The following is a 26,187-nucleotide window of genomic DNA, read 5'->3' on the forward strand; positions in this document are numbered from 1 at the left end:
GCTGTGCCTGCAGAAGGAAATGAACCATTTTCCAAAGACAACCAGGCCTTGGTGACTTGTTATCATAGTGAGGCAGAAGTCCTTTCTTAATTCATAGTTCTGCCCCTGAGTCACGGGGGGCCAGCTTGTAGGGTCCGGGGTGCCTGGATTAAAGCTGTAGTGGGGTGACCGTGACGTCGATTTGTTCGTATACTTCCTCTGATCTCTGGCTATGTAACACAGACCATGCTTTTTCTGCCTTGCTCCTTCCTCTGTGTTCTCACAGTATGTTAAACACACTGGCATTATATATACCTCATATGGTCCTGAAATTACCTGGCCACATGTCTCTCCCCCTGCACTGTGAAATCCTCCATGTGCTTCTTCAGCTGCATATTCCCAGCACCAACTGTGTCAGGCATACATTAGGTACTCAATAAATTGTTTATCAAATGAATACATGGAGGCTTTTATGTAGGAAACCTAATGATGCGCCTCTTGTGTATGTGACAGTGTGTGGGCGGGGAGTAGGGTGGGAGAAAAAAAAGACAAGAGTACGAGAAAAAGTGGAAGGGGCCCTTGCAATCCGACTCACTGTTAGAACTTAGCTCAAATGCCATCTTTTCCCCACCCATGGGCTCCAGAACCTACCATCAGATTCAGTGGCGGGATATGTGATCTAGTTTTCTGACCAGGGATTGAATCCAAGCCCCCTGCATGGGGAGGGCAGAGTCTTAGCCACTGGACTGCCACTAAGAGTCCTCACACCACAACTAAAGAGTTCGTGTGCCACAACTAAAGATTTTGAAAGCAGCAAATAAGACCCAACACAGCCAAATAAATAATTTTTTTTTTTAAAAGCAGTGGCAGTGGGAGCTGTGACAGTGCTTATTTCTGCTTTGTGTTCACATCAGCACCTGTGGGTCAGCCTCTGCCAAAAACCCAGGGACTCCTGGTCAGCAGAGGCTACATCTTAGTCATGCTGTATCCTACCATCTGGAGATTTAGTACAGACCCTTTCACAAAGTAGATATCCAGCAAATATTCCCAGCATCAAAGAATAAAGCATTGAAAGAGACAGATTCTCTCTCGTTTGATGCATTTGGATGACATGATTCGAGAATCTGTCATGCTTGCTGGTGAAAAAACGTCTCACTCTTAGCCTATCTAGGTCTCAGATCCAAGTAAGCAGCTTACAGCCTTCAAGAGCTGCCACTATTTACTGAACATCTATGTACAGAGAGCTCTGTGAGAGGCATTTAAAACTCCCCCACTTTGCTCTTGAGCTGTTGGCCCCCACTCCACCTTCCACAGGACCCAGGACCCAGGATCCAGAAAGGGATATTCCAAAAGTAATGATTTTAAAAAAATAGAAATTCAAACAATAGTGAGATCCCATTCCATCCCACTGCCAACAAAATCTCACTTATGTCTGTAATGCTGATCATCAGTCTTGATTAGGATGCTGATAAGCGGCTACTGGAGTGAAGATCCATACAGCCTTCTGAAGGGGAGCCTGCCTTTCACACATCAAGAATCTTGAAAGTGTGTTTACTTTGAAAACACAATTTCACAAACATACATCTTTTTCAAACGTGCTATTATATAAAATAGAAAGCTAACAGGGGACTGTAAAAATAAACTATAGTCCATCCAGAGGATGCAATACCATGTAACCACTAAAGACATGTTCTCAAAGGACATTTGCACATGGGAAAAATGCTCACAATCACACATTAAGTGAAAAAGCGGGTCACAAAACCACAATGCTTGAGCCTATTTTCTAAATTTATAGCATACAGCCAAAAATCCCTGGAGGCAAATATACTAAAAATGTAAACAGTGATTGATTGCTTCTTATTAGTAGGATTATGGATATGTCTATGTCTACGGATATGTCTTGTTGCTATTCAGTCCCTCAGTTGTGTCTGACTCTCTGCGATCCCATGAACGGCAGCATGGCAGGCTTCCCTGTCCTGAACAATCTGCTAGAGTTTGCTCAAACTCATGTCCATTGAATCGGTGATGCCATCCAACCATCGCATCCTCTGTCATCCCCTTCTCCTCCTGCCTTCAATCTTTCTGAGCATCAGGGTCTTTTCCAAAGAGGCAGCTCTTCCAATGAGGCTTCAGGTGGCCAAAGTATTGGAGTTTCAGCTTCAGCATTAGTCCTTCCAATGAACATTCAGGACTGATTTCCTTTAGGATTGACTGGTTGGGTCTCCTTGCAGTCCAAGGGATCTTCAAGAGTCTTCTCCAGCACCACATTTCAAAAGCATCAATTCTTCAGCACTCAGCTTTCTTTACTCTCACAGCCATACATGACTACTAGAAAAACCATAGCTTTGACTGTACAGACTTTTGTCAGCAAAGTCATGTCTCCACTTTTTAATATGCTATCTAGGTTTGTCATAGCTTTTCTTCCAAGGAGCAAGCGTCTTTTAATTTCATGGCTATAGACACCACACACAAGTGATTTTGGAGTCCAAGAAAATAAAGTCTGTCACTGTTTCGACTTTTTACCCATCTATTTGCCATGAAGTGACGGGACTAGATGCCATGACCTTAGTTTTTTGAATGGTGAGTTTTAAGCCAGCTTTTTCACTCTCCACTTTCACTTTCATCAAGAGGTTCTTTAGTTCCTCTTTGCTTTCTGCCATTAGGATAGTGTCATCTGCATATCTGAGGTTATTGATATTTCTCCTGGCAATACTGATTCCAGTTCAAGCTTCATCCAGCCTGGGATTTCGCATGATATACTCTTCATAAAAGTTAAATAAGCAGAGTGCAATATACAGCCTTGACGTACTCCTTTTCCAGTTTTGAACTGGTCCATCGTTCCATGTCCAGTTCTAACTGTTGCTTCCTGACCTGCATACAGGTTTCTCGGGAGGCAGGTAAGGTAGTCTGGTATTCCCATCTCCTTAAGAATTTTCCTCAGTTTGTTGTGATCCACACAGTGAAAGGCTTTAGCATAGTTAATGAAGCAGAAGTAGATGTTTTTCTGGAATTCTCTTGCTTTTTCTATGATCCAACAGATGTTGGCAATTTAATCTCTGGTTCCTCTACCTTTTCTAAATCCAGCTTGTACATATGGAAACTGTCAGTTCACATACTGTTAAAGCCTAGCTTGAAGGATTTTGAGCATTACCTTGCTAGCCTGTGAAATGGGTACAATTGTGTGGTAGTTTGAACATTCTTTGGTATTGCCCTTCTTTGGGACTGGAATGAAAATTGACCTTTTCCAGTCCTGTGGCCACTGCTGAATTTTCCAAATTTGCTGGCATATTGAGTGCAGCACTTTAACAGCATCATCTTTTATGTTTTGAAATAGGTCAGCTGGAATTCTATCACCTCCACTAGCTTTGTTTGTAATGTTTCCTAAGGCCCTCTTGACTTCAAACTCCAGGATGTGTGGCTCTAGGAAAGTGATCACACCATCGTGGTTATCTAGGTCATTAAGACTTTTTTTGTATAGTTCTTCTATGTATTCCTGCCACCTTTTCTTAATATCTTCTGCTTCTGTTAGGTCCATACTATTTCTGTCCTTTATTGTGCCCATCTTTGCATGAAATGTTCTCTTGTTATCTCTCATTTTCTTGAAGAGATCTCTAGTCTTTCCCATTCTATTGGTTTCCTCTACTTTTTGCATTGTTCACTTAAGAAGGCTTTCTTATCTCTCCTTGCTATTCTTTGGTACTCTGCATAGAATGTATATACAACTCTGCATGGTATGTCTTATTTTACTCTATATTTTCCGTATTATTTCTATTGTTGGTGGGGAAAGAACATACTTGGAGAAGTCACCTGACGGCTTCCTTCATTCTAACCCGCCAGTTACAGAGAACCAGCAGGAGTCTGGCCTCGGGCCTAGTGGAGGCCTGCACCTTGAGTGGACCATCAGGCACCACTTATTGGTTCAAAACCTGATTCTAAGGGAGCCAGGGCACTCGTGTCACCCAGTGATGACAGCCCTGGTGAGCAACCTCTGTGCTTCCCCTGACTCCACGGCTAGCTCTCGCCCCAATTCTGTAAATCAGACAGAATCTGAATCTCCCCTCTGTTTCTGTGCAGTTGAACCCTTGCCTGGGATGAACAAAGTGACCACTGGCAAAATCCTAAGAAAGAAGATGACTCTACGGGTTGGAAACTTGTTGTCAAACCCTGTAGGACTTGCACAACCAAATCTGACAGCCCAGCTCACTATCTGGAAGAACCTTCTAGGGAGAGCTGAGGGCTGTTTCTTGCTTTTAGAGCCACCCATGCCACCGGAAGGGAAAGCTCAGCTTTTGTAAGGCACACACTGTTTCTTCCGGGTAGCACTGTCTTTATTCCCTCAGTTGTCTTCCCTCCCCTGCTCTCATTTCCATCTGGGACAGGCCCCTGCAGTGCAGAGGATGGAGAATATTTCCTCTTTAGGCTGCCCTGGTGCAGCTCTGGCCCAACCTGAGCAAAAGAAAGCAGGCAGCACTTTGGGGAAGAACTGGATTTGGGACCTCCTTTGCCACACCACCTTTCTCAGTTTCTGTCTCATCTGTCAACTGAAAAGCAGAGGTTTCTAGAACTTTTTTTAAGTATTGGAACTTCTTTTAAAAAATAAAACTATATGCAAGCTAGATCAGATAAAATCAGAGGTGCTCTGGTTGAGGGGATGAAAGAAGAGGAAAAACTCTGCTTTCTCACCCTCTCCAGCACAGCCCCTGGCACCCTCCAGAGGAACTGAAGCAGCTCAGAAGGCATGATCTCTGAGGATCCCCCTTGGCCCACACTCCTAAATCCTTCAGTTCTCTGTAAGGCAAGCTTACCGGTCGACAGCGATGATCCCAAGGGTGAGCATGCTGGCTGAGCTGATGAGCAGGTAGAGGAGGGCTGAGAAATTGCACCAGACCACACCGAAGATCCATTCCCTCCGAATGGAGCTGGTCACCACGAAAGGCAGCACCAGTACAGACAGCAAGAAGTTGGACAGGGTCAGGCTGAAGACGAACTTGTTGCTGAGGGTAAGGAGATAGGACTTCCTGTACAAGGTGATCACGATGACCAGGTTGCCCAGGCAGACAAAAACGGTGATGATGACGATGGCGACGAACTCTGTGACGCCGCTGCCCCCTTGGTCACTGGCCCCCTCGGTGAGGTTACTCAGCTCCTTCCTGTGGCCGAGGGAGGAGTTGAGGCTCATGGTCAGTGTACCTCAGCAGGGGGTGGGCAGAGCATGCTGGACGACTGGAAAGACAAGCCCCGGGGGCAGAAGAGGAGTCATCAAACCACAGCATGTGTACTTTACAGAGGGAAGCCAAGGCCCCCCGGATCCTCGTCCTCATGCAAGCGCTACAGAGGCAGCCCGTTTCCTACAACCAGCTCTTCATGTGACTCACTGTATCCCCTGGAACAATGCATTCTCCCAGTCTAAAACCTCCTATCCATTCTCCCCAGGACCAGTGGTTAAAAACCTTTAGTGTACTCAACAATCTCCTGCAGTACCAGCTCAAAGAGCTGATTCTTGGGCTCCACCCCTAAAGATTCTAGTCCCAGAGAACAGAGGTACAGCCTAGGAGCCTGCATTTTAGACGTGCACGGGACAGGTGATCTGGATTCAGTTCACATGGTTTATGTGGACAGTTGCTTCTGGACCCCTGCAGTGCAGTGTGGACCCTGAACCAGCAGCATCAATATCATCTGGTGCTTACTTAAGATGCAGAATCTCAGGCCCACCTCTGAATTACCAAATCAGAACCTGTGTGTTAATCCCACTCCTGGTTTGATTCCTGTGCCCATTAAAGTTGGACGATAAGATTATCATAGGGATCAGTCTCCGATCTCTAAGCAGGGTTTTAACAAGTACAATTCATACCGAGACATTGCTGCTGTTCTCATCAGTCGTGAGGATAAAGGGCAAGGAGCCAACAATAAAGATACATGGATAAGAGGATAAGAGTTTGAGGCCTTTGCCCACAAATACCATTCTCGACAAGGGGCAGTCCCTGCTCTCAGGATGCTGGCTCAGGTTTCGGCAAAAACTCAAGGTTGACATATTTTAACATCAAATCCTACAGACAAATGTTTCTCCAAAATTTTCATCTACTTTAATTAGCCAAAAAATCCCACAGATCATTTTCCCCACCTGCTTTTATTTCTGACAAAGAGAAGACACCAGAAGGGAAGGAAAGATCGCTTTCCACGAGCCACACAGCAAGAACCCTGGTGCCTAGACTGCCTACACAGCAGCAGCCCATGATCTCCACTTGACCAGAACCCTCTGTCCAGACACCTTTGGCCATAGGGGGCTGGTAGGGTAAGGAAGGCAGTCCTTCCCCTTCCCAGCAGCCCTAAAGGTCAGTTTAGAAAGTCTCCCTTTACAGCAAGCCTCATTCATAGGTCACAACCACAGATCCTGCCAGCTTGAATGGCATCAATTAATTCTCATCCCACCTACTCTTGACAGCCTTCAAATATTTCACACATGACTTGCTTTCTTTTCTCCAGATTAAATCTCCAGGCTCCTGATGTGACTTCTGGACTCTTTACTAAGCCAGACTTCCTCGGTTTCTCACCAATTTCAATGACCCTATTGATTTGTGGTCCTCCAAACTGAACATATCATTCTGGATATCTGGTAAATGGTGAGCATAAAGGGAAAATTTTCTCCATCATCAGGATAATCTTCTACTATAGTTCATTCTAAGAGTGCATTTTCTTTTAGCAACTGTTATCTGTTAACTGTTGGACTTATACAAATGTGTGGTCAATTAAAACCGAAGGTTTGTTTATACACATATGAGTTTATGTAAAGGCACGTGTCCTCAGGCTTGAACTAATGGAATTAGTGTTTTTAAGCCTAAGTACAAAACATCATTTTGTGCATTTTGGTTCATATTTCCAGGCTGCTAAAATATTCTGAATTTTGATTCAGTTATGCAATATGTTAGGTACTCCAGTTTTGTGTGATAAATATACTTTATAATTATGCCTTCTATTTCTTTGTTAGCTTATTTTTGGATTTTATTCCTTGAGTTATAAATTTTGTTCATTCTTATAAGTAAATTATTAACTGGTTCAATCCCTGGGTTGAGAAGATCCCCTGGAGAAGGAAATGCAAGCCATTCCAGTATTCTCGCCTGGAAAATCCCATGGACAGAGAAGTCTGGTAGGCTGCAGTCCATAGGGTCTCAGAGAGTCAGACAGGACTGAGCAACTAAGCAAATCTCAAATAAAGGTCCTATAAGCATGTTATACTTAACTGTATAAGTGATAACATTGCGGTAAAGAAAACAAATTCTGAGTCATTAGACAAATGACAAAATGGGAGAAAATACTTAAAACGTGTATCACAGAGGACTAATCATTCTAATTCATAAGGAATTCCTAAAAATAAAAAGGTAGAAAGTGGGTAAAAGACATTTTTTAAAAAATGGCAACTATATGAGATGATGGCTGTTAACTAAATTTATGGTGGTAATTGTTTTGCAATATGCACATATATCAAATCATCATGTACATCTGAAACTTATACAGTATTATGTGTCAAATATATCTCAATAAACTTGAAAAAAGGCATACACAGAGAGTTCACAGAAAAAGATACACTAATTGTCCTTAAATGCATGAAAAGATGTTCTGTTTCATTCAAAATAACAGGAATGGACACTAAAATTACACTGAGGCACTATCTCTTGCCTTTCAGGCCAGTAAAAATTCAAAAGTTTGGCAACTCTGTCTGTTGGGGAGGCTGTGGGGAAGCAGGCATTCTCCTACCCTCCACATGGGAATGCAAAGTGTAAAAACTGAAGGGAGGAGGATCTGGTAATACCTAATAAAGCTACATAGGCACCCAAGCTTTGATCTAGCAATCCCATTTCTAGATATTTACTCTGAAGATATAAGTTCATAACATAAAATAATAGATATGCAGGGTTATTTTATTAAGGCAGTTATTAAAAAAAAGAAAATGTTTGAGAAAAGGGGAGAAATAATAGATTTGCACATTAAATATACATAAATATATGTGACTCAGACAGTAAAGAATCTGCCTGCAATGCAGGAGTCCTGAGTTCAATCCCTGGGTCGGGAAGATCTGTGGAGAAGGAAATGGCAACCCACTCCAGTATTCTCACCTGGAGAATTCCATGGACAGAGGAGCCATGGGGCCGTAAAGAGTTGGACACGACTGAGCAACTTAACACATTTTCACTCTTCATATTTAATTATGCAAAAAGAAAAGTAGGAAAGATAACCAGAAACTAAGATACAGATGGAAGTAGACTTCTCTAAGTATGTTTTTACAGTTTTGATTTTTTTCTTGAAAGGTAGATTATGTAAAAATTTATTTTATTTTATTTATGTATTGTTGACTATGCTGGGTCTTTGTTGTTGTGTGTGTCTTTCTCTAGTTGCAGAAAGCAGGGGCTACTTTTCGTTGCAGTGTGTGGGCTTCTCATTGAGGTGGCTTCTCTCGTTGCGGAGCACAGACTCTAGGGTGCTCGGACTTCAGCAGTTGGGTCACGTGGGCTCCTGGGCTCTAGCGCACAGGCTCCATAGTTGTGTGCAGCATGCGGGATCTTTCCATATCAGGGATTGAACTAGTGTCTCCTGCATTCTTTACCACTGAGCCACCAGTGAAGTCCCACAGTTTCGATTTTTGAACCATGTAAATATTTTACATACTAAGTTAAATAAAAATGTATATAAAAAGTAAATGTATCAGTTCAATTCAGTTCAGTCGCTCAGTTGTGTCCGACTCTTGGCGACCCCATGAATCGCAGCACGCCAGGCCTCCCTGTCCATCACCAACTCCCGGAGTTCACTCAGACTCACATCCATCGAGTCGGTGATGTCATCCAGCCATCTCATCCTCTGGCGTCCCCTTCTCCTCCTGCCCCCAATCCCTCCCAGCATCAGGGTCTTTCCAATGAGTCAACTCTTCGCATGAGGTGGCCAAAGTACTGGAGTTTCACCTTCAGCATCAGTCCTTCCAATGAACACCCAGGACTGATCTCCTTTAGAATGGACTGGTTGGATCTCCTTGCAGTCCAAGGGACTCTCAAGAGTCTTCTCCAACACCACAGTTCAAAAGCATCAATTCTTCGGTGCTCAGCTTTCTTCACAGTCCAACTCTCACATCCATACATGACCAATGGAAAAACCATAGCCTTGACTAGATGGATCTTGTTGGCAAAGTAACGTCTCTGCTTTTTAAAATGCTGTCTAGGTTGGTCATAACTTTCCTTCCAAGGAGTAAGCGTCTTTTAATTTCATGGCTGCAGTTACCATCTGCAGTGATTTTGGAGCCCCCAAAAATAAAAGTCTGACATTGTTTCCACTGTTTCCCCATCTATTTCCCATGAAGTGATGGGACCAGATGCCATGATCTTAGTTTTCTGAATGCTGAGCTTTAAGCCAACTTTTTCACTCTCCACTTTCACTTTCATCAAGAGGCTTTGGAGTTCCTCTTCACTTTCTGCCATAAGCGCGGTGTCATCTGCATATCTGAGGTTATGGATATTTCTCCTGGCAATATTAATTGCAGCGTGTGCTTCTTCCAGCCCAGCGTTTCTCATGATGTACTCAGCATAGAAATTAAATAAGCAGGGTGACAATATACAGCCTTGACGTACTCCTTTTCCTATTTGGAACCAGTCTGTTGTTCCATGCCCAGTTCTAACTGTTGCTTCCCGACCTGCATATAGGTTTCTCAAGAGGCAGGTCAGGTGGTCTGGTATTCCCATCTCTTTCAGAATTTTCCACAGTTTATTGTGATCCACACAGTCAAAGGCTTTGGCATAGTCAATAAAGCCAAAGTAAATGTATAATTGATTGCAAACAGAAAAAAAAATAAGCCAAATGATGTGTTAGATTGATAACAATCAAACAAAGAAAAGAATTAAGTCAAGTAGCTTTTAAATGCAATGTTTTGACTATAAACTCTTAATGGTGTATATTGTATAGACAAGAGAACCACTAAGTTTACACAGCAGGTTAGATGTTGTTAATGGTGTTTTAAGTTTACAATTCTTTTTGAGTGTAGAGCAACTGAATATACATGCTTACATTGGGAAACACATTTCTAACTATGGGAGAAAGAAGAAACAAATCAGAGAATAGAGAAAGGTGAGGAAGAACCCTGTGGTTTTAGCTTACTTACTGTGGGTATCTGTATGAATTCACTATTCAAATATAAATATAAAAACAGGCTCAAGGAAATTTCCCAGAATGCAGTTAGAAAGATGAAGAAATTCAAAACATAAAAGGCAAATGAGAGGATGAACAGGAAGTACTTCATGAGGTATAATTACTTCAGCCAAGCAAAGCAGTGTCCCCCTAATATGCCTTGTAATTAACAGCATGCTCCTCTTGATTCCCACTAAACTGTTTGTTCCCTGGGAGTGAGGATGAACCACACTTTTCATAAAAACACAGTACTTTTTTTCATTGGCAACAACATGAATGGACATGGAGAGTATTATGCTAAGTGAAATAAACCAGACAATTACTGTGTGTTATCACTTATATGTGCAATCTAAAAAATGAAACTAATGAATATAATAAAAAAGAAGCTGACATATAGAGAACTAGTAGCTACCAAAGGCATATGAGAGGGAATTAATTAAGAGGTACAAACTATTAGGTATAAAATAAGCTACAACGAGGGGCACAAATACAAGCAATGCCTGTGTTTATCTCCTGACCGTGCAGAACGGGGTGACGAGAGTGGAGACGGCTCAGATTGCAGCACAAGTGCCCTTTTCCAGGTATGTTCCACTCTTGTCTTTCCACCATCATAGGTTCACCCACCTGGATTCCGTCACTATTTTTTAAGCTCTTCAATAAAGTACAAATTGTGGCTCAAATGGTAAAGAATCTACCTGCAATGTGGGAGACCCAGGTTTGATCCCTAGGTCAGTAAGATTCCCTGAAGGAGGGCATGGGAACCCATTCCAGTATTCTTGCCTGGAAAATTCCAGGACAGGGGAGCCTGGTGGGCTACAGTCCATGGGATTGCAAACAGCTGGACTCGACTGAGAGATTAACACACACAATGAGGGGAGGGATACAAAGGGGTAGGGAATTAAGAGGTACAAACTATTTGGTATAAAACAAGCTACAAGGATATACCGTACAATATGGGGAATATAGCCAATATTTTTAAGTAACTATGAATGGAGTGTAACCTTTAAAAATCATGAATCACTATTTTGCACATCTACAACACATAATACCGTACAGCAATTACACCTCAATAAAATAGAATAAACATGAATAAAACACAAATGTTTTAAATAAAAAAAGGCAAATGAGGGAATGAACAGGAAGTACTTGATAAGTATAATTACTTTACTTGAGCAAAGTGTAGTGTTTTTCACTCATTATGGAAATCATTTCTGGAAACATGATGAACTCAGCTAATGTGAACATCTTTCCTGCTCCAAATCCATGGAAATGTTGGGTTAAATATGATCCAAAAGTTTTTAAAAAGCCAAATTTGAAAAAAGAAAGGGAAATCCATAGGTAACAGAAAACAGAGAGAAAACTCAAAGCCAGTGTTGTAATCTCACAACTGTAGCCAAAAGCCCATTAGACCTAGTTCAGAACCCCTAGGGCTGAGGTCTTCTTATGTCAGAGGATGACTCTGGGTCACAAGGCAGAGAACTGAAACCAGTACCCTGCATAAGGAGTGGGTTCCTCCATGAAAAAGGGATTAGAAAAAAATCCTCTTATTAGCAAAGGACAGTGGCAAAAATAGTCATTTATCTGAAGCTCTCGGTGATGCCTGAAGTTTTTTCCATGAGAAATCATACATTGAGTCATGTGCCATGCTGATGAGGGTACCAAATTTATAAATTATGTACTATGCAAGCTAATAAATTCATATAAAAATTAATTCTAGCAGAAGTAGACACAAAATGGCTCTGCAGTGAATTTCCACACTCACAAAATAAACATTTAATGAAAGTGAATGCATAGCATTTGCCCTGAAGGAGAATCCACAAAACAAAAACCAGAGGAACTGATATTCCAAGAACTTGAATTAATAGAAAAATATAAAAGAGATCATAAAATAAACACAATTAAAATCTTTAAAAGAAAAAGAGGTAGAAACCATAGTGAAAAAATATGACATCATGAAAAACTAATAATAATTGTGAAAAAGAACCAAATATAAATTCTAGAAATCAGAATTTTAACCAACCAAAATTAAATACTCAGAGTATGTTGAACAACAGATTCAGCTAAAGAGAAAGATGGTGAACTGGAAGACAGTTCTGAGGGAACTACTCAGAAGGCAACAAAAAAAGCTTAAAAAAATAAAAATATCCAACAAAAGTCAACACACATGAAGAACAGGATAAGCAGATTCAACATATATTCAAAAGAAGCAGGCTCTGGACAGATTAGAGTGAAAGGGAGCAGATACTCTTGGGTGTCTACCCAGAAACCAGCTTCAGTTTTTTTTCCTTACTAGCAGACCTCTGACTTTGTTTCGGTGTCCAGTCCTCCTCCCGGTGACTCAGAGAAGGTTGATCGGATCCCTGGTTCTGAAAGTTAGATCTTGAGTGGTCTAAACTATCATTTTCCCTTTCTTCTTGAAAGTCAGTGGATTTCTGGGAAAAGCTGCTTTGATCTCACAAAGACCCTAGAAGAGAAGTCTTTTCTTAATGGCCAAGAGAGCAGAGCTGTGACAGCCACCTTGGGATTATTACAGGTGCTGGGCACATGCTGAGCATGGCAAATAAGAAAGGCTTGATCTGGAATTGTTTAATCAACAAATCCTGAAGTCACATTCACCTTGGCTTCTAATCATGCAAAGTAATAAAATTGTAAAATTATTTTTAAAGCTATTTTCAATTAGGTTTCTGTTAATTGATTCAAAAGCATCCAACTAACATTAGGGTCAACAGACACTGTCTACCTCAAGGTTGATGTATTATTTAGACGTTTAATTGAACATTTTCTAGAATTAGAGAAACACATGAGTCCTTAGAACAAAACAGCATATCGAGTTCTAAAGATAAATTAGAAAAAGTTTACATTAAGGAACATCACAGTGAAAAATGACACCAAGATACAGAGAAAATGGCAAAAGCAAATTTCCCTATAAAGACGTAATAATTAGATAAACAGCAGACTCCTCTTTTGAAGAAAACAGAAAATAGAGGCCAGAAAACAGTGGAATAATCACAGAAGTGCTAAAGAAAAGAACTCTTGCCTTATGGTTCTATAATACCATTCAAGAGGGGGCACAATATTCTTTTAAGGCAAACAGAGAGTGAATGTTTACTGATCATTCCTTATTTGAATGATCCCTTTAAAAATACATTTCATGAAGGAAACCGAATCCAGAAATAAGGGGTAGGGTATAAAAATCAACTGTTAGAATGAAAAATGGTAAATACATGGATGAATCTAAAATAAGAACAGCAAAAAAAATGAAATTTAAATTTAAAAAGTTAAACATCAACCCCAAGTTTTATAAAAATAGCTAACTTGGGAGCTTTAAAACCAAGATGAAATTAAAACTCTAAGCAAAATGGAAGCTCTTAAAGGTATGATTGTACTAAAAATATTCCTAACAAGTTAGTTTATACTCAGGCCAGAGACTTAGTTATGGCTGTTTCCCAACACCTGGACAAGTGCCTGGCCATAGTAGGTACATCAGTAATTATTTGTTGATAAATGACTAACCTTCAAACGTTTGTCATTGTTAAATCAAATATGAGTGTTAGCATAATAAATGTAGCCACTAAAAAAAATAAAAATAGGATGTTAAAGCTTCCAATCCAAAAGCTTTAAAAAGGAGAAAAGTACTGTTTGACATGGTTCCTCTCCAGTGGCCCTATTAGCAGGGACACTAGTGAACTCAGAATCAGAGAACCCAGGGTTGGCTGCTGCCCTTGAGATCATCTGGTCCAGTTCGCCCCAGAAGGCAGAAGGGGAATGTAGTCAAAGAGCTGCCCACCCAGGAAAATCCAAAACCCTAGCCTCTGGCACAAGCCCCAGCAAATCCCCCAGGGGTGTACTTTAACAAGACAGAGGATTGGGAATATCCCAGCCAGGGAAGGCTTCCTGGCAGGCAACCAGCCTACTCAGGGCTCAACAAGCCAGGGCATATTGAATGGAAGCAAATTCAAGAGTGACTCACATCGCCACTCTCCTGGCCAGTGATGCTGCCAGACACAGAGATGTTTCTGACTCCCACTCTCCCTACGTCCTGCCCTGAGCAAATAAATCACCTTGGGCTGCAACTCCAAGAAACAATGTGACTAGAACACAACTTGAATAAACATATCGGAAATTATTCCTGGGAAAGAGAGCTAGCCCACTCAGCCACGTCACCAAGAAAGGCTGGATATGTCCTTGTCTTTACTGTCATGGCTCCAAGCATCACAGTCAGTCCTCTTTGGGAACTGCCTTTGGTTTTCTTGAATATTCCCAGAGACAGTGGCTTATCTGCTGGGTTAAATCACTGACAACAACCTCAAATCATTCAAAGCCAAATCTTGTCACTTGAGGGAGAGGTCAATAACCTTTTGGGTAAATAAACAAGGCAACACTATAGGATATTGAGACAGGTATCTATTGTGTTTTATAGACCAGCCTGCATGCTAATTCCCAAGAAATAATTCTAGAAATGTCTTGCATTGCAAAAACAGAATTACTACAATATAAAGGTGGATTCTCTTGCTTCCCCTTATTTAATTGGATAAATTTAGATATGTTCTGGTTCCATCTCATATTTTTACCTAGAATTCTGATTTTCATCAACCTACAGTGGACTTTTTTCCTGCTGTTTCCCTGTACTTGTTAGAGGTTGCGTGGCATGGTGGTTAAATGTACAGACTCTAAAGACTACCTAGGTTTGAAGCTCAGCTCCTGTAAGGAAGAATATTATCTTTCTGAGGGGCTTAAGAATCCATCTGCCAATGCAGGGGATGTGGGTTCCCCGGTTGGGGAACTAAGAACCCATATGCAGCAGGGCAATTAAGCCCATGTGCTACAAGCAGAGAAGCCTGTGAGGTCTGCAGCCTGTGCTCCACAACACAAGAAGTCCACAGGCCGCCACTAGAGAAGACTGCACTACAGTGAAGAGCCCATGTGCCACAGTGAAGACTGAGCACGGCCAAAAAGAAGAAAAAAATAAAGAAATTTTTAAAAGAACATTATCTTCCTCACCAAATAATTGTGAGGACCAAGTGAGTTTATTTATATCAAGTGCCTAGGACAGGATCTGGACACAGTGAGCCTTCACTTCATATTGTGGTTCTCCTTGAAGAGCTTGCCCTGATTTTACTTTGGGAAAGGACCTTCCCATATTTTGAGGCCATGGTCACAGGACCTAGGACACTGGCTGGAACAGCTGGGGGACGGGCTAGCCTACCATTGTGGGCCTAGCATTGCAGCAGCTGGCCATCTTGGACACGACAAGGAAACAGCTCACAGACAAAAAAGGGTAAGAGAATGAGAACGAAAGGGAGAGAGAAAGAGGTAGGCGGGGAGAACACTGAATGCTGCTGCTGCTAAGTCACTTCAGTCGTGTCCGACTCTGTGTGACCCCATAGACGGCAGCCCACCAGGCTCCCCCGTCCCTGGGATTCTCCAGGCAAGAACACTGGAGTGGGTTGCCATTGCCTTCTCCAATGCATGAAAGTGAAAAGTGAAAGTGAAGTCGCTCAGTCGTGTCCGATGAATGAGTCCATTCACAAATGCTGGTGAAATAATATGCGATTCTGAATCTTCTTGTTCTTCTCAGTTATATGACCTAGTGATTTTCTCCTTCACTTATGCCAATTTGACTAGGTTTCTGTCACTTGCAACTTGAAGAATCCTGACTGATACTCTGATACACCATGATCTGATACAGCACATCAAGACTCCACCTCTCTGGACACTGACACCAGGAACCTTCCCTTTCTCACGGGTAGGCCAACTCCTCAGGCACAGCTCTGCCTGCCTCAGTCTCCTTCTTGAGAACTTTTCTTCTTGTCACAGACCACACCACAGACCCATGGACCCTAGTATCATGGAGTTTCTTCACATGGAAGCATAAGTAAGCTTTTCACCTCCCAGGAGATCCGTGATCCAGTCCACAAGCTACTACAAGGAAAAGGAGGCCTCATTCACCCCTAAAATACCCATTACAAATGGGGCCATCAAAGCAACAGCCTGAGATTCCACAGGCCACAGGCCAAGGCTCAGATGAGTGCTGTGAGATCATGCTAGTCAGTAGGAGGCAGGCCCTTGGCACCTCTCTAACAAGGGTAATGGACATGACAAGATACACCTGATCTCTTCAAAAGTCTTCTCCAGATAAAACAGTTTCTTTTAGGATATCTCTTCTGATATTCTTAAACAAACGCAACTGGGACAGTGGCTCATTCTGTGGCCTCCCATTTTTATGAAGAGCTGAGCAGCCTAAAAGCTGGGACTGCCACATGCCCTCATCTAAAGAAATCAAATGTATGATAGGTTCAAATAAACAACCCTCCAGGTGAAGAAATGTTTCCAAACACCACTTCAAATAAACTCAAGTGAAATCACTGTGATGGTATTTTGGCCATATTTTCAGGGGATCTTCAACTCAGCACCTCAAAGCATTTTACTCATCAATCACCAACTGGAGCAGTTGAGGGGGTGCAGCTGGGGAAAATATTCAAATTAACAACCTGTCTTCCACTAAGGTAACTGAGCTAAACAGTGAACCCCCACCCCTATCCCACCCACAAACCAGACCACACAACTCGTTGATAGCCAGAAAGAGATCCCAGGAACCCTGGGTCTCCTTCCCTGCATTCCTCTGTCCTTCCCTGGCATACACATGAAAGTTGTTCCAAAGACGGTGGGTTGATGAGTCGACCCCTGCAGCCCCAGAGGGATGTGTCTACCCAGCCAGCCCAGGGTCTGTTACAATGCACAGTGCTTTGTTCTTGTCCCCACAAGGGCACCACAAACCTAGTAATTTCCTCTTCCAAAACATCCCACTTTACCTGTAATGCAGGTCTGAACCCTGGGCTGTTTGGGAGCATGTACCAGAAGATGGAAAAGAAGCTAGAGTCAGAACCCCAGTGACCCTGTGGTCCTTGTCTGAATTCTTGGTTGGCCAGTGGGAAAGACCTGGCTTTGGTCACCTCTGTATATACATCAAACAACATCACCAACCTCAACAATTTCCTTTGTAAGGATTGAAAGTCTGGAGTCTAGGGCTCCTCACTGACCATGACCCTCTCCACAAAGATCTAACTTTCAGCCATAACTCTGTCAGATGTCTTTCCAAAACTAAGCTCCTGTTTCTCAGCAAAAACATTTCCACAAGGCTCAGTACTTGATCCGTCCCTTTCTCTCTATGCCCTTGAGAATCTTACCCATTTCCAAAGTGTTCTTTAGTTATTATTAACTAATAATAATCAGTATTGGCAAAACAATGTGCAACAGACAATGTAAGTTTACATACATCATTTCATCTCCGGAATAACTTTTAGAGGTAGGAATTATTCTTCTCCCTGTTTCAGAGAAGCAGCACAACATACGGTTAAGAGCATGAGCTGAACTAGAGAGCCTGGGTTCACATCCCAGCTCCACTAGCTACTGACTCTATGGTCTTGACATGTTATCTGACCTCTCTGGGCATCAGTTCCCCACTCTGTCAAATGGAGATAATATTTCTTGCTCAGGAATAAGTACCTCATATGCTTGATGGACAAAAATCAATGAGTTAATATTTGAAGAGTGCTTAAAATAGAATTTGGCACCACATATGTTTGTTAAATGAATAAAGTGGGGATATTGAGGCTCAGAAAGGTTAAGTGCCCAGTTCAAGAGAATATTTGATAACAGCTCTCCAACTTGGTCCTATGGCTATGAGACTACTTTCAATTTACCTACTCACCACAGCAGTAGGATTCAACATGGTGTGGCCTCATCTAAATCCCAGTCTTTTCACCCACCAACCCCTTTATGTGCATTCTGCTCCAGCCAGCTATGCTTACATGCTGCCCTTTCCAATTTGCTCTGGCTTCTGCCTCGAGTTGGAATGCTCTCCCTGCTTGCAGAATGAATTAATAAAGATTTATGAATTCTAAAATGTGTGACTGATCTATTGGTCTAATAACTTGATTGAAAGAAAGAAATAAACAAATAAATATGGGGGAGTGAGGCTTTAAAGAGATACAAAAATATACCAAGTCACAACCCTGAATTCGGCAATGATTTCTTGGATGTGATGCCAAAGGTACAGGCACAAAAGAAAAAATTGACAAACTGAACTTTATGAAAATTTTAAAAATTTGTATATCAAAAGATACCAGGGACAGAGCAACACACAGATTGAGAGAAAATATTTGCAAATCATATATAAGACTATAAATGAATATTCAGCATATATTAAGAACTCCTGAAATTCAACAACAAAAGTCTCCATATCCAAAAAAGATACATGACTACCCAATAAGCACATGAAAAGATGCTCAACTTCACTGATCCCTAGGAAAAGCAAAGCGAAACTATGAGGTATCACCTCACACTCATTAGAATGGCTACCATCCAAAGAAAACCCAGAAAATAGCAAGTGCTGGTGAGGATGTGGAGAATCTGGAACCCTTGTAGACTGTTGACGGGAATGTAAAATGGTACAGCTACTGTGGAAAACAGTACAGCAATTTCTCAAAAAATTAAACATAGAATTACCATATGATCCAGCAATTCTGCTTCTGGATGTATACCCCAAATAACTGAAAGCAAGATCTCAAAGAGAGGGACTCCCCTGGTGGTCCAGTAGTTAAGAATCTGTCTGCCAATGCAGGGGACAGGGGTTTGATCCCTGGTTTGGGAAGATCCCACATGCCGTGGGGCAACTAAGCCCACGAGCCCTAAGCCTGCGCTCTGTGACAAGAGAAGCCACCACCAGGAGAAGCCCACAGACCACAACTAGGGAAAGCCTGCACAGAGCATGCACTGCAGCTCCAAATAAATACACAAACAAATAGAAAAAGTGACTGATTGTAAAAAAGACCTCAAAGAGATATTTGTACACCATGGTTCATAGCAGCATTATTCATGGTAGCTAAAACGTGAAAGAAATCCAAGTGTCCACTGACTGTGAAATGCTAAGCATAATATGGTATATCCACATAAAAGAACATTATTCAGCCTTTAAAAGGAGAGAAACTTTGACATATGCTACGACATGGATGAACTTTGAGGACATTATGCTAAGTGAAATAAACCAGCCACAAAAAGACAAATATTGTATGATTCTACTTGTATGAGGTACTTAAGAGTAGTCAAAATCATAGAGATGGAAAGTAGAATGGTGGTTGCCAGGGGCTGGTAAGAGGGAGACGGGAGAGTTGTTTAATGGGTTTAGTTTTGCAAGGTGAGAAGAGTTCTGGAGACAGATGATGACAATGACTATACCATATAAATGTACTAAACACTACTGAAAGACAGTGAAAAGTGAAGTCACTCAGTCGTATCTGACTCTTTGCGACCCCGTGGACTGTAGCCTACCAGGCTCTTTCATCTTTGGGATTCTCCAGGCAAGAATACTGGAGTGGGTAGCCATTTCCTCCTCCAGGGGATCTTCCCGACCCAGGGATCAAACCCTGGTCTCCTGCATTGCAGGCAGATGCTCAACCCTCTGAGCCACCAGGGAAGCCCTAAATACTACTGAACTGTACACTTAAAAATGGCTCAGAAGATAAATTTTATGTTAGGTATATTTATTTTACAGCAATAAAAAAGTTGGAAAAAATATACCAGGGTATCTTCTTTTTAACTTCTCTCCCCATGGGATTGAGAGAGTCATGAAATGAAGGAAGTCAGCTATCTTCACGGTTTCTCAACCACTGATGAAAAAGAAAAGAACTTCAGACAGTATATAGAGTAAACTCCTCCTGCAGTAGAGGAGGAAATACAAGCTATGTCTGCACCATATTATTCCTCACTAGGAACTAGTCCAGCAGTGACTTCCAAGGTAAAGTCACTGAGTAAAACAATTCATCATGTTGCACTGTCCCCAGATCACATGGTAAAGCAAAACTCACTTTTTGTTCATCAAATTCCTCTGGTGCAGTTTTTGTTATGCGTGTTAGAGAATGAGGAGAACCCTCAGTACTAAGCCAAGCTGGACTCTGAGCCATGAACTGTCGAATTTTTTCAAAGGGCCACTGGCCTCCCTCCCAAGCCTCCCCCAGCAACACTGAAAGTGGCATCATCATCCTTGTGTTTGCTGGCCAACACAGATGGGGAGGGTTCACTTCAGCCTCCCAGAAAATCCACAAACAACCAGCTGAAGTCATGATGAAGACAACAGAAAAGCGCTTTAGGAGACAGAAAGCAGTGGCGGGTTGACAACAGCTCTCTGGGGAGGCCTTAGGAGACTGAAGGTCAAGCAAGACCTCAATACAGAAATAGCTTTCTGAGCTGGACACCCAGCCTGGACCACACTACTTCCCCAGGTGGCAGAAGAGAAATGCCAGCTTTCCCAGGGCAGGCTCAGGAAAGCCTCCACAGACGCTGGCCAAGGCCAGCCTGCCTGGAGCTGGGACCCCAGCAAACCCCAAAGGCATAGCTGGGTCAGATCAGGTCAGGCCTGCTCAAGCTTGGTCCAAGTTGACCTGATGCTGCTGCCAGATGTTCCCGTGGTGATACCCAGGGCAAATGGACCAAGGGTCTGGTCAGGAGCTGGTGCTCAGGCAGAGAGAAGCCAATACCACTCCCTGGAGTTCCTGACTGGTTGGTTACTCAATATCTCTACTTGAATGGCACAGGTACCACAAGCCTAACATGTCCAAAATCAGACTTCAAATCCTTTGCCTCTCAAATCTGCTCTTTCCATGTCTCTTCAACTCATGTTGTGGTATCCTCATCCTTCCAGTTGCTCAGACCCTAAACTCTGAAGTCACTCCTGACTCCTCACTTTCTCTCACATCTCCTGCCTGATCCATTAGCAAATCTACTGGCTAATGGATCTACTTTTGGAATGTATCTAGTATTCAACTATGTCTTTCTATCTCTGCTACCATCACTCTGGTCCAGGTTATGTCTTCTCTGCATTATTAAAATCGCTTTCTCACTAAAGAGAAAGCATCTGCATCCGCCATTGTCCCCATCCTCAACACAGCAACCAGAGTAAGCCTGTTAAAATAGAAGTCAAAACACATGAACAAGTCACTGCTTATTCAAAACCCCAAAAGTATTCCCCTGTCACTTAGAATAGGCCCTGCATGATCTGGCTCTCCACTACTGGTCTAATTTCATAATAAAAATTACTTTTTAACTGCCATTACTATTTATCAAACATATCAAGCATGCGTCCACCTCAGGGCCTTTGCACTTGCTGCTTCCTATGTCTGGAATGCCTTTATCCAAGATATCATTGTAGGTTGCTCTCACTTCCTTTCAGTCTTCAAGTCACCTTTTCAGCAAAACCTTCCCAATCCACACAACCTAACATCTCATACCTCTCTCTAACATTTTATGGCCCCATTCCCTTGCTTTACTTTTCCTCCTTACTGCACGTGTATGTACTTATTTTCTTATCTTGTTAATGTCTCTCCCTCACACCAGACTGTATGCTCCAAGACAGTAAGAAATCTTGGGGTCAGCACCTAGAACAGCACCTGGCAAATGACAGGTGGCTGATATATGTGATAAATGAAAGTGTGAATTAACAGTGGAACACTGAACATCTTTGCACACAAGCCGTTATACTGCCTTTAGAGAATTATTTTTGCAGATGTAGCAAACACTATTCATTATCCAGTCAATAACCATCCTCCCCTTTTTCCTGTCAACAGATCCCTGACTTGATGTGGTGTACTATCAGTTTAATGCAAAAGTAATTGTGGTTTTTGCATTGTTAAAATGTATCTTTTGATATTGAAATACATTCTAAATAGTAGTCACATCATTTTAATGTGCATTTATCTTTTTTACTTTTTTGCTAATGACTTATCAGTTGCTGATGATTTTATCTTTATTTTAGACTATGGAACTGATGTTAGATAAAAAGCAAATTTGAAGGATTTTCTTATTTGAGTTCAAAATGGGTTATAAAGCGGCAGAGAAAACTCACAACATCAACAACACACTTGGCCCAGGAACTGCTAATGAATGTACAGTGCAGAGGTGGTACAAGAAGTTTTGCAAAGGAGACAAGAGGCTTGAAGATGAGAAGCATAGTGGCCAGCCATCAGAAGGTGACAACAACGGAGAGGCTCATCGAAGCTGATCCTCGTATGGCTACTTGAGAAGTTGCCGAAGAACTCAATGTCGACCCTTTTACAGTTGTTCAGTATTCGAAGCAAATTGGAAAGGTGAAAGAGCTCAACAAGTGGGTGTCTCATGAGCTGGACACGCAAGCTCAGTTGCTTCAAGCATGTCCAGCTCTGTGTGACCCGAGGCACTTCAGCCTGCCAGGCTCCTCTGTCCATGGGATTCTCCAGGGCAAGAACACTGGAGTGGATTACCATGCCCTCCTCAAATGAGGAGGGGAATGGACCTCAAATCAAAAAAACTATCATTTTTGAAGGGTTGTCTTCTCTTATTCTACACAACAATGAACCATTTCTCTACTGGATTGTGATGTGCGATGAAAAGCGGATTGTATACAATGACCAGCTCAGTGATTGAACTAAGAAGCTCCAAAGCACTTCCCAAAGCCAAAGTTGCACCAAAAAAAGGTCATGGTCACTGTTCAGTGGTCTGCTGCCCATCTGATCTACTACAACTTTCTGATGCCAGAGAAACCATGACATCTGTTCAGCAAATTGATGAGAGGTACGGAAAACTGCAATGCCTGCAGCCAGCACTGGTCACAGGAAGGGCCCCGTCCTTCCCCACAACGCCCGACTGCAGGTCTCACAACCAACACTCCAAAGTTGAATGAACCGGGCTAGGAACTTTTGCCTCATTCACCATATTCACCTGATCTCTCACCAACGGACTACCACTTCTCTGAGCATCTCGACAACTTTTTGCAGGGAAGACGCAAAACATGTCTCTATAACTGAACCACTTTGCTATATGCCTGAAACTAACAAATATTGTAAATCAGCTTTACTTCAATTTTTTAAAAAACGCGCACACACACACACAAAAAGAGCCAGAGAGACAGGATCTCCAGTAACAATTTCCCCTTCAAAAATGCACCAAAACCCAAGCTGATCCTTGGAAATGCCTCATTCTAGAAACATGAGTTTTATGAGTTGGTGGGGTTTTATCACCTTAAAATGTCAAACCTCTGTTTCAAACCTTTAGGCAAAATTCATGAAAATCTATCACACATTTTCCTATATTTGAAAATAAGGTATACAGATCATAATGATTTTCATGATGACTCAAGGTCATTAAACACCAAGATAAATGGAATTCTGACCTCAGATTTCAGTGCTAATGGAATGCTCTCTTTAGAAATTTTAGAGAAGATTGCTCAGCTTCCCAGTTACTCAGGTAGGGGGTTATCCCTGTGAGTCTTTATTACATGATTGAAAACACAGTGATTCCCTCAAGCTGGGTAAGGGCAATGTGATTTCCTTTTATACTGGGTAGGCCAAAAAGTCTGTTCAGGTTTTTTTTTTAAAACATCTTACAGAAAAACCTGAACTTAAAAAAAAAACAAAAAAACAACTCTCTTTATCAATTTATTTATTTGGCTTAAAGAGATGGGAATATCAGACCACCTTATCCGCATTCTAAGAAATCTGTATGCAGGTCAAGAAGCAATAATCACAATAGGACGTGGAACAACAAACTGGTTCAAAATTGGGAAAGGAGCACATCAAGGCTGTACATGAACCGTGAACCTCTAGATGTTCAAGTTGGATTAAGAAAAGGCAGAGGAACCAGAGATCGAATTGCCAACATCCGCTGGATCATCGAAAAAGCAAGAGAGTTCCAGAAAAACATCTACTTCTGTTTATTGACTATGCCAAAGCCTTTGACTGTGTGGACCACAACAAACTGTGGAAAATTCTTCAAGAGATGGGAATACCAGACCACCTGACCTGCCTCCTGAGAAATCTGAATGCAAGTCAAGAAGCAACAGTTAGAACTGGACATGGAACAATAGACTAGTTCCAAATCAGGAGAGGAGTACATCAAGGCTATATATTGCCACCCTGCTTATTTAACTTATATGCAGAGTACATCATGAGAAATGCTGGACTGGATGAAGCACAGACTGGAATCAAGATTGCCAGGAGAAATATCAATAGCCTCAGATATGCAGATGACACCACCCTTATGGCAGAAAGTAAAGAAGAACTAAAAAGCCTCTTGATGAAAGTGAAAGAAGAGAGTGAGAAAGTTGGCTTAAAACTCAACATTCAGAAAACTAAGATCATGGCATCCAGTCTCATCACTTCATGGCAAATAGATGGAGAAACAATGGAGACAATGACAGACTTTACTTTAGGGGGCTCTAAAAATTACTGCAGATGGTGACTGTAGCCATGATATTAAAAGCTGCTTGCTCCTTGGAAGAAAAGCTATGATAAACCTATACAGCATATTAAAAAGCAGAGACATCACTCTGCCAAAGATACATACAGCCAAAGCTATGGTTTCTCCAGTAGTCATGTCTGGATGTGAGAGCTGGACCATAAAGAAGGCTGAGCACCAAAGAATTGATGCTTTTGAACTGTGGCGTCGGAGAAGGAGAAGACTCTTGACAGTCTCTTGGACTTCAAGGAAATCAAACCAGTCAATTTTAAAGGAAATCAGTCCTGAATATTCATTGGAAGGACTGATGCTGAAGCTGAAGCTCCAATACTTTGGCCACCTGATATAAAGAGCCACCTCTTTGAAAAAGACCCTGATGCTGTGAAAGACTGAGGGCAGAAGAGGGTGATGGAGGAGATGGTTGGATGGCATTGTCAATTCAATGGACATGAGTCTGAGCAAACTTTGGGAGACGGTAAAGGACAAGGAAGCCTGGTGTGCTGCAGTCCACGGGGTCACAAAAAGTCACAAGACTGAATAACTGAACAGCAACAAACTTATTTGGCTGAGTCGGTTCTTAGTTTTGGCACACGGATTCTCTAGTTGTGGCACGAGGGCTTAGCTGCTATGAGGGTTCTTAGTTCCCCAACCATGGTTCCAATTTGTGACCCTTCATTGCAAGATGGATTCTTAATGACTAGACCATCAGGGAAGTCCCCTAGATTGAACTTTTTGGTCAACCTTTTGAAACTTTCTCTGTAATTTATTCAAACTTTGGCTGTCCTTTTCCCTATACAGAGAATATTTACCTGTAGCTTTTCTTGTCAAGCTTATTAAAGGTCTATGTAAAGTAGAAGCTGATATACTGAGGAAGGGCTTCAGTGCAAAGTTCTCCAGGTATGGCTTCTGTCAGACAGATGCCATTTCTTTCTGCACCTTTGGGGAAGGTCGATTTTCTACTTCTCAGCACTTTGCCAGATAAGTGATATGCTAATTGTATTTATATGGCCCAAATGATTAAGAAAAACAAAGGCCCTTGAAATAGCTCAGAGCTTTCCATTTTACTTTAATATTTTTTTAAATGATAAAAGGGAAACTGCTGAGTTTTTAAAAAAGATTGTCAAGTCCTATTGGATTTTATGCCACCAGAAAGACAAATAGATAAGTGCAGATAAATGTTATATACTGAATGACTTATATTAGAATTTTCCAAAAGGCTAAATCTAAAAAACATGAATTTCTTGAAGAGACTATAGCTATATTTGCAGATGATATTTGCACAGATCTGCATAGCAAGGCAGAGATTATTTCTTGGTTACCTTGCTTCCCTCTTATTTTTATTTCCTCTATAAACTATCCTATCACACATTATCTAAGTCATGCATTCCCAAACTCTGGGTGGCCGTTACTCTCTGTAGACCAAATACATGATGTTGCACACATATGTGAACTATTATTCTTCAGTAATAAATTCTTCACAATAAACATGCTATTGTGGTCAATAAAATTTGAATTCATCTTTTACACTGTTATTGATTCACATGAGCTCTCTGTAAGTAAGCATTTTCTTTTTTCCAACTGAAGTGGTACCAAAAGCACAGGTGGATCCACACAGCCTGGCAGAGCTTGGTGATCACTATCATAAGCCCTTGCTGACATTTATACGAATAACATCTGAAGGTGCTTACATCTACCTTAGCAGCAAAAGTCTCAAGAAGCCTTTCTGGAACATCCCATCCTCACAATGACCCTGATCACCCTTTACATCTTTACATCTTA

The 26,187-nt window shown here is 41.8% G+C and overlaps 1 protein-coding gene across 6 annotated transcripts in view; it reads right to left on the bottom strand.

Moving 5' to 3' along the window:
* The window catches only part of GPR161 (G protein-coupled receptor 161), an 83,937-nt gene that overhangs the window by 46,264 nt on the left and 11,486 nt on the right, over positions 1 to 26,187 (bottom strand). For 4 of the 6 annotated variants that reach the window (XM_070366900.1, XM_070366899.1, XM_070366895.1 and 1 more), the window contains one exon: positions 4,785 to 5,202. The exons of the other annotated variants lie outside the window; for them this stretch is intronic. In XM_070366900.1, coding sequence (XP_070223001.1) covers positions 4,785 to 5,158 — 374 coding nt within the window. In that variant the 5' untranslated portion in view covers positions 5,159 to 5,202. The remainder of the gene's footprint in view (positions 1 to 4,784; positions 5,203 to 26,187) is intronic. 6 annotated transcript variants of the gene reach the window in all.

Source organism: Bos mutus, chromosome 3 (genome assembly GCF_027580195.1).
Source record: "Bos mutus isolate GX-2022 chromosome 3, NWIPB_WYAK_1.1, whole genome shotgun sequence".
Classification (NCBI taxonomy): domain Eukaryota; kingdom Metazoa; phylum Chordata; class Mammalia; order Artiodactyla; family Bovidae; genus Bos; species Bos mutus.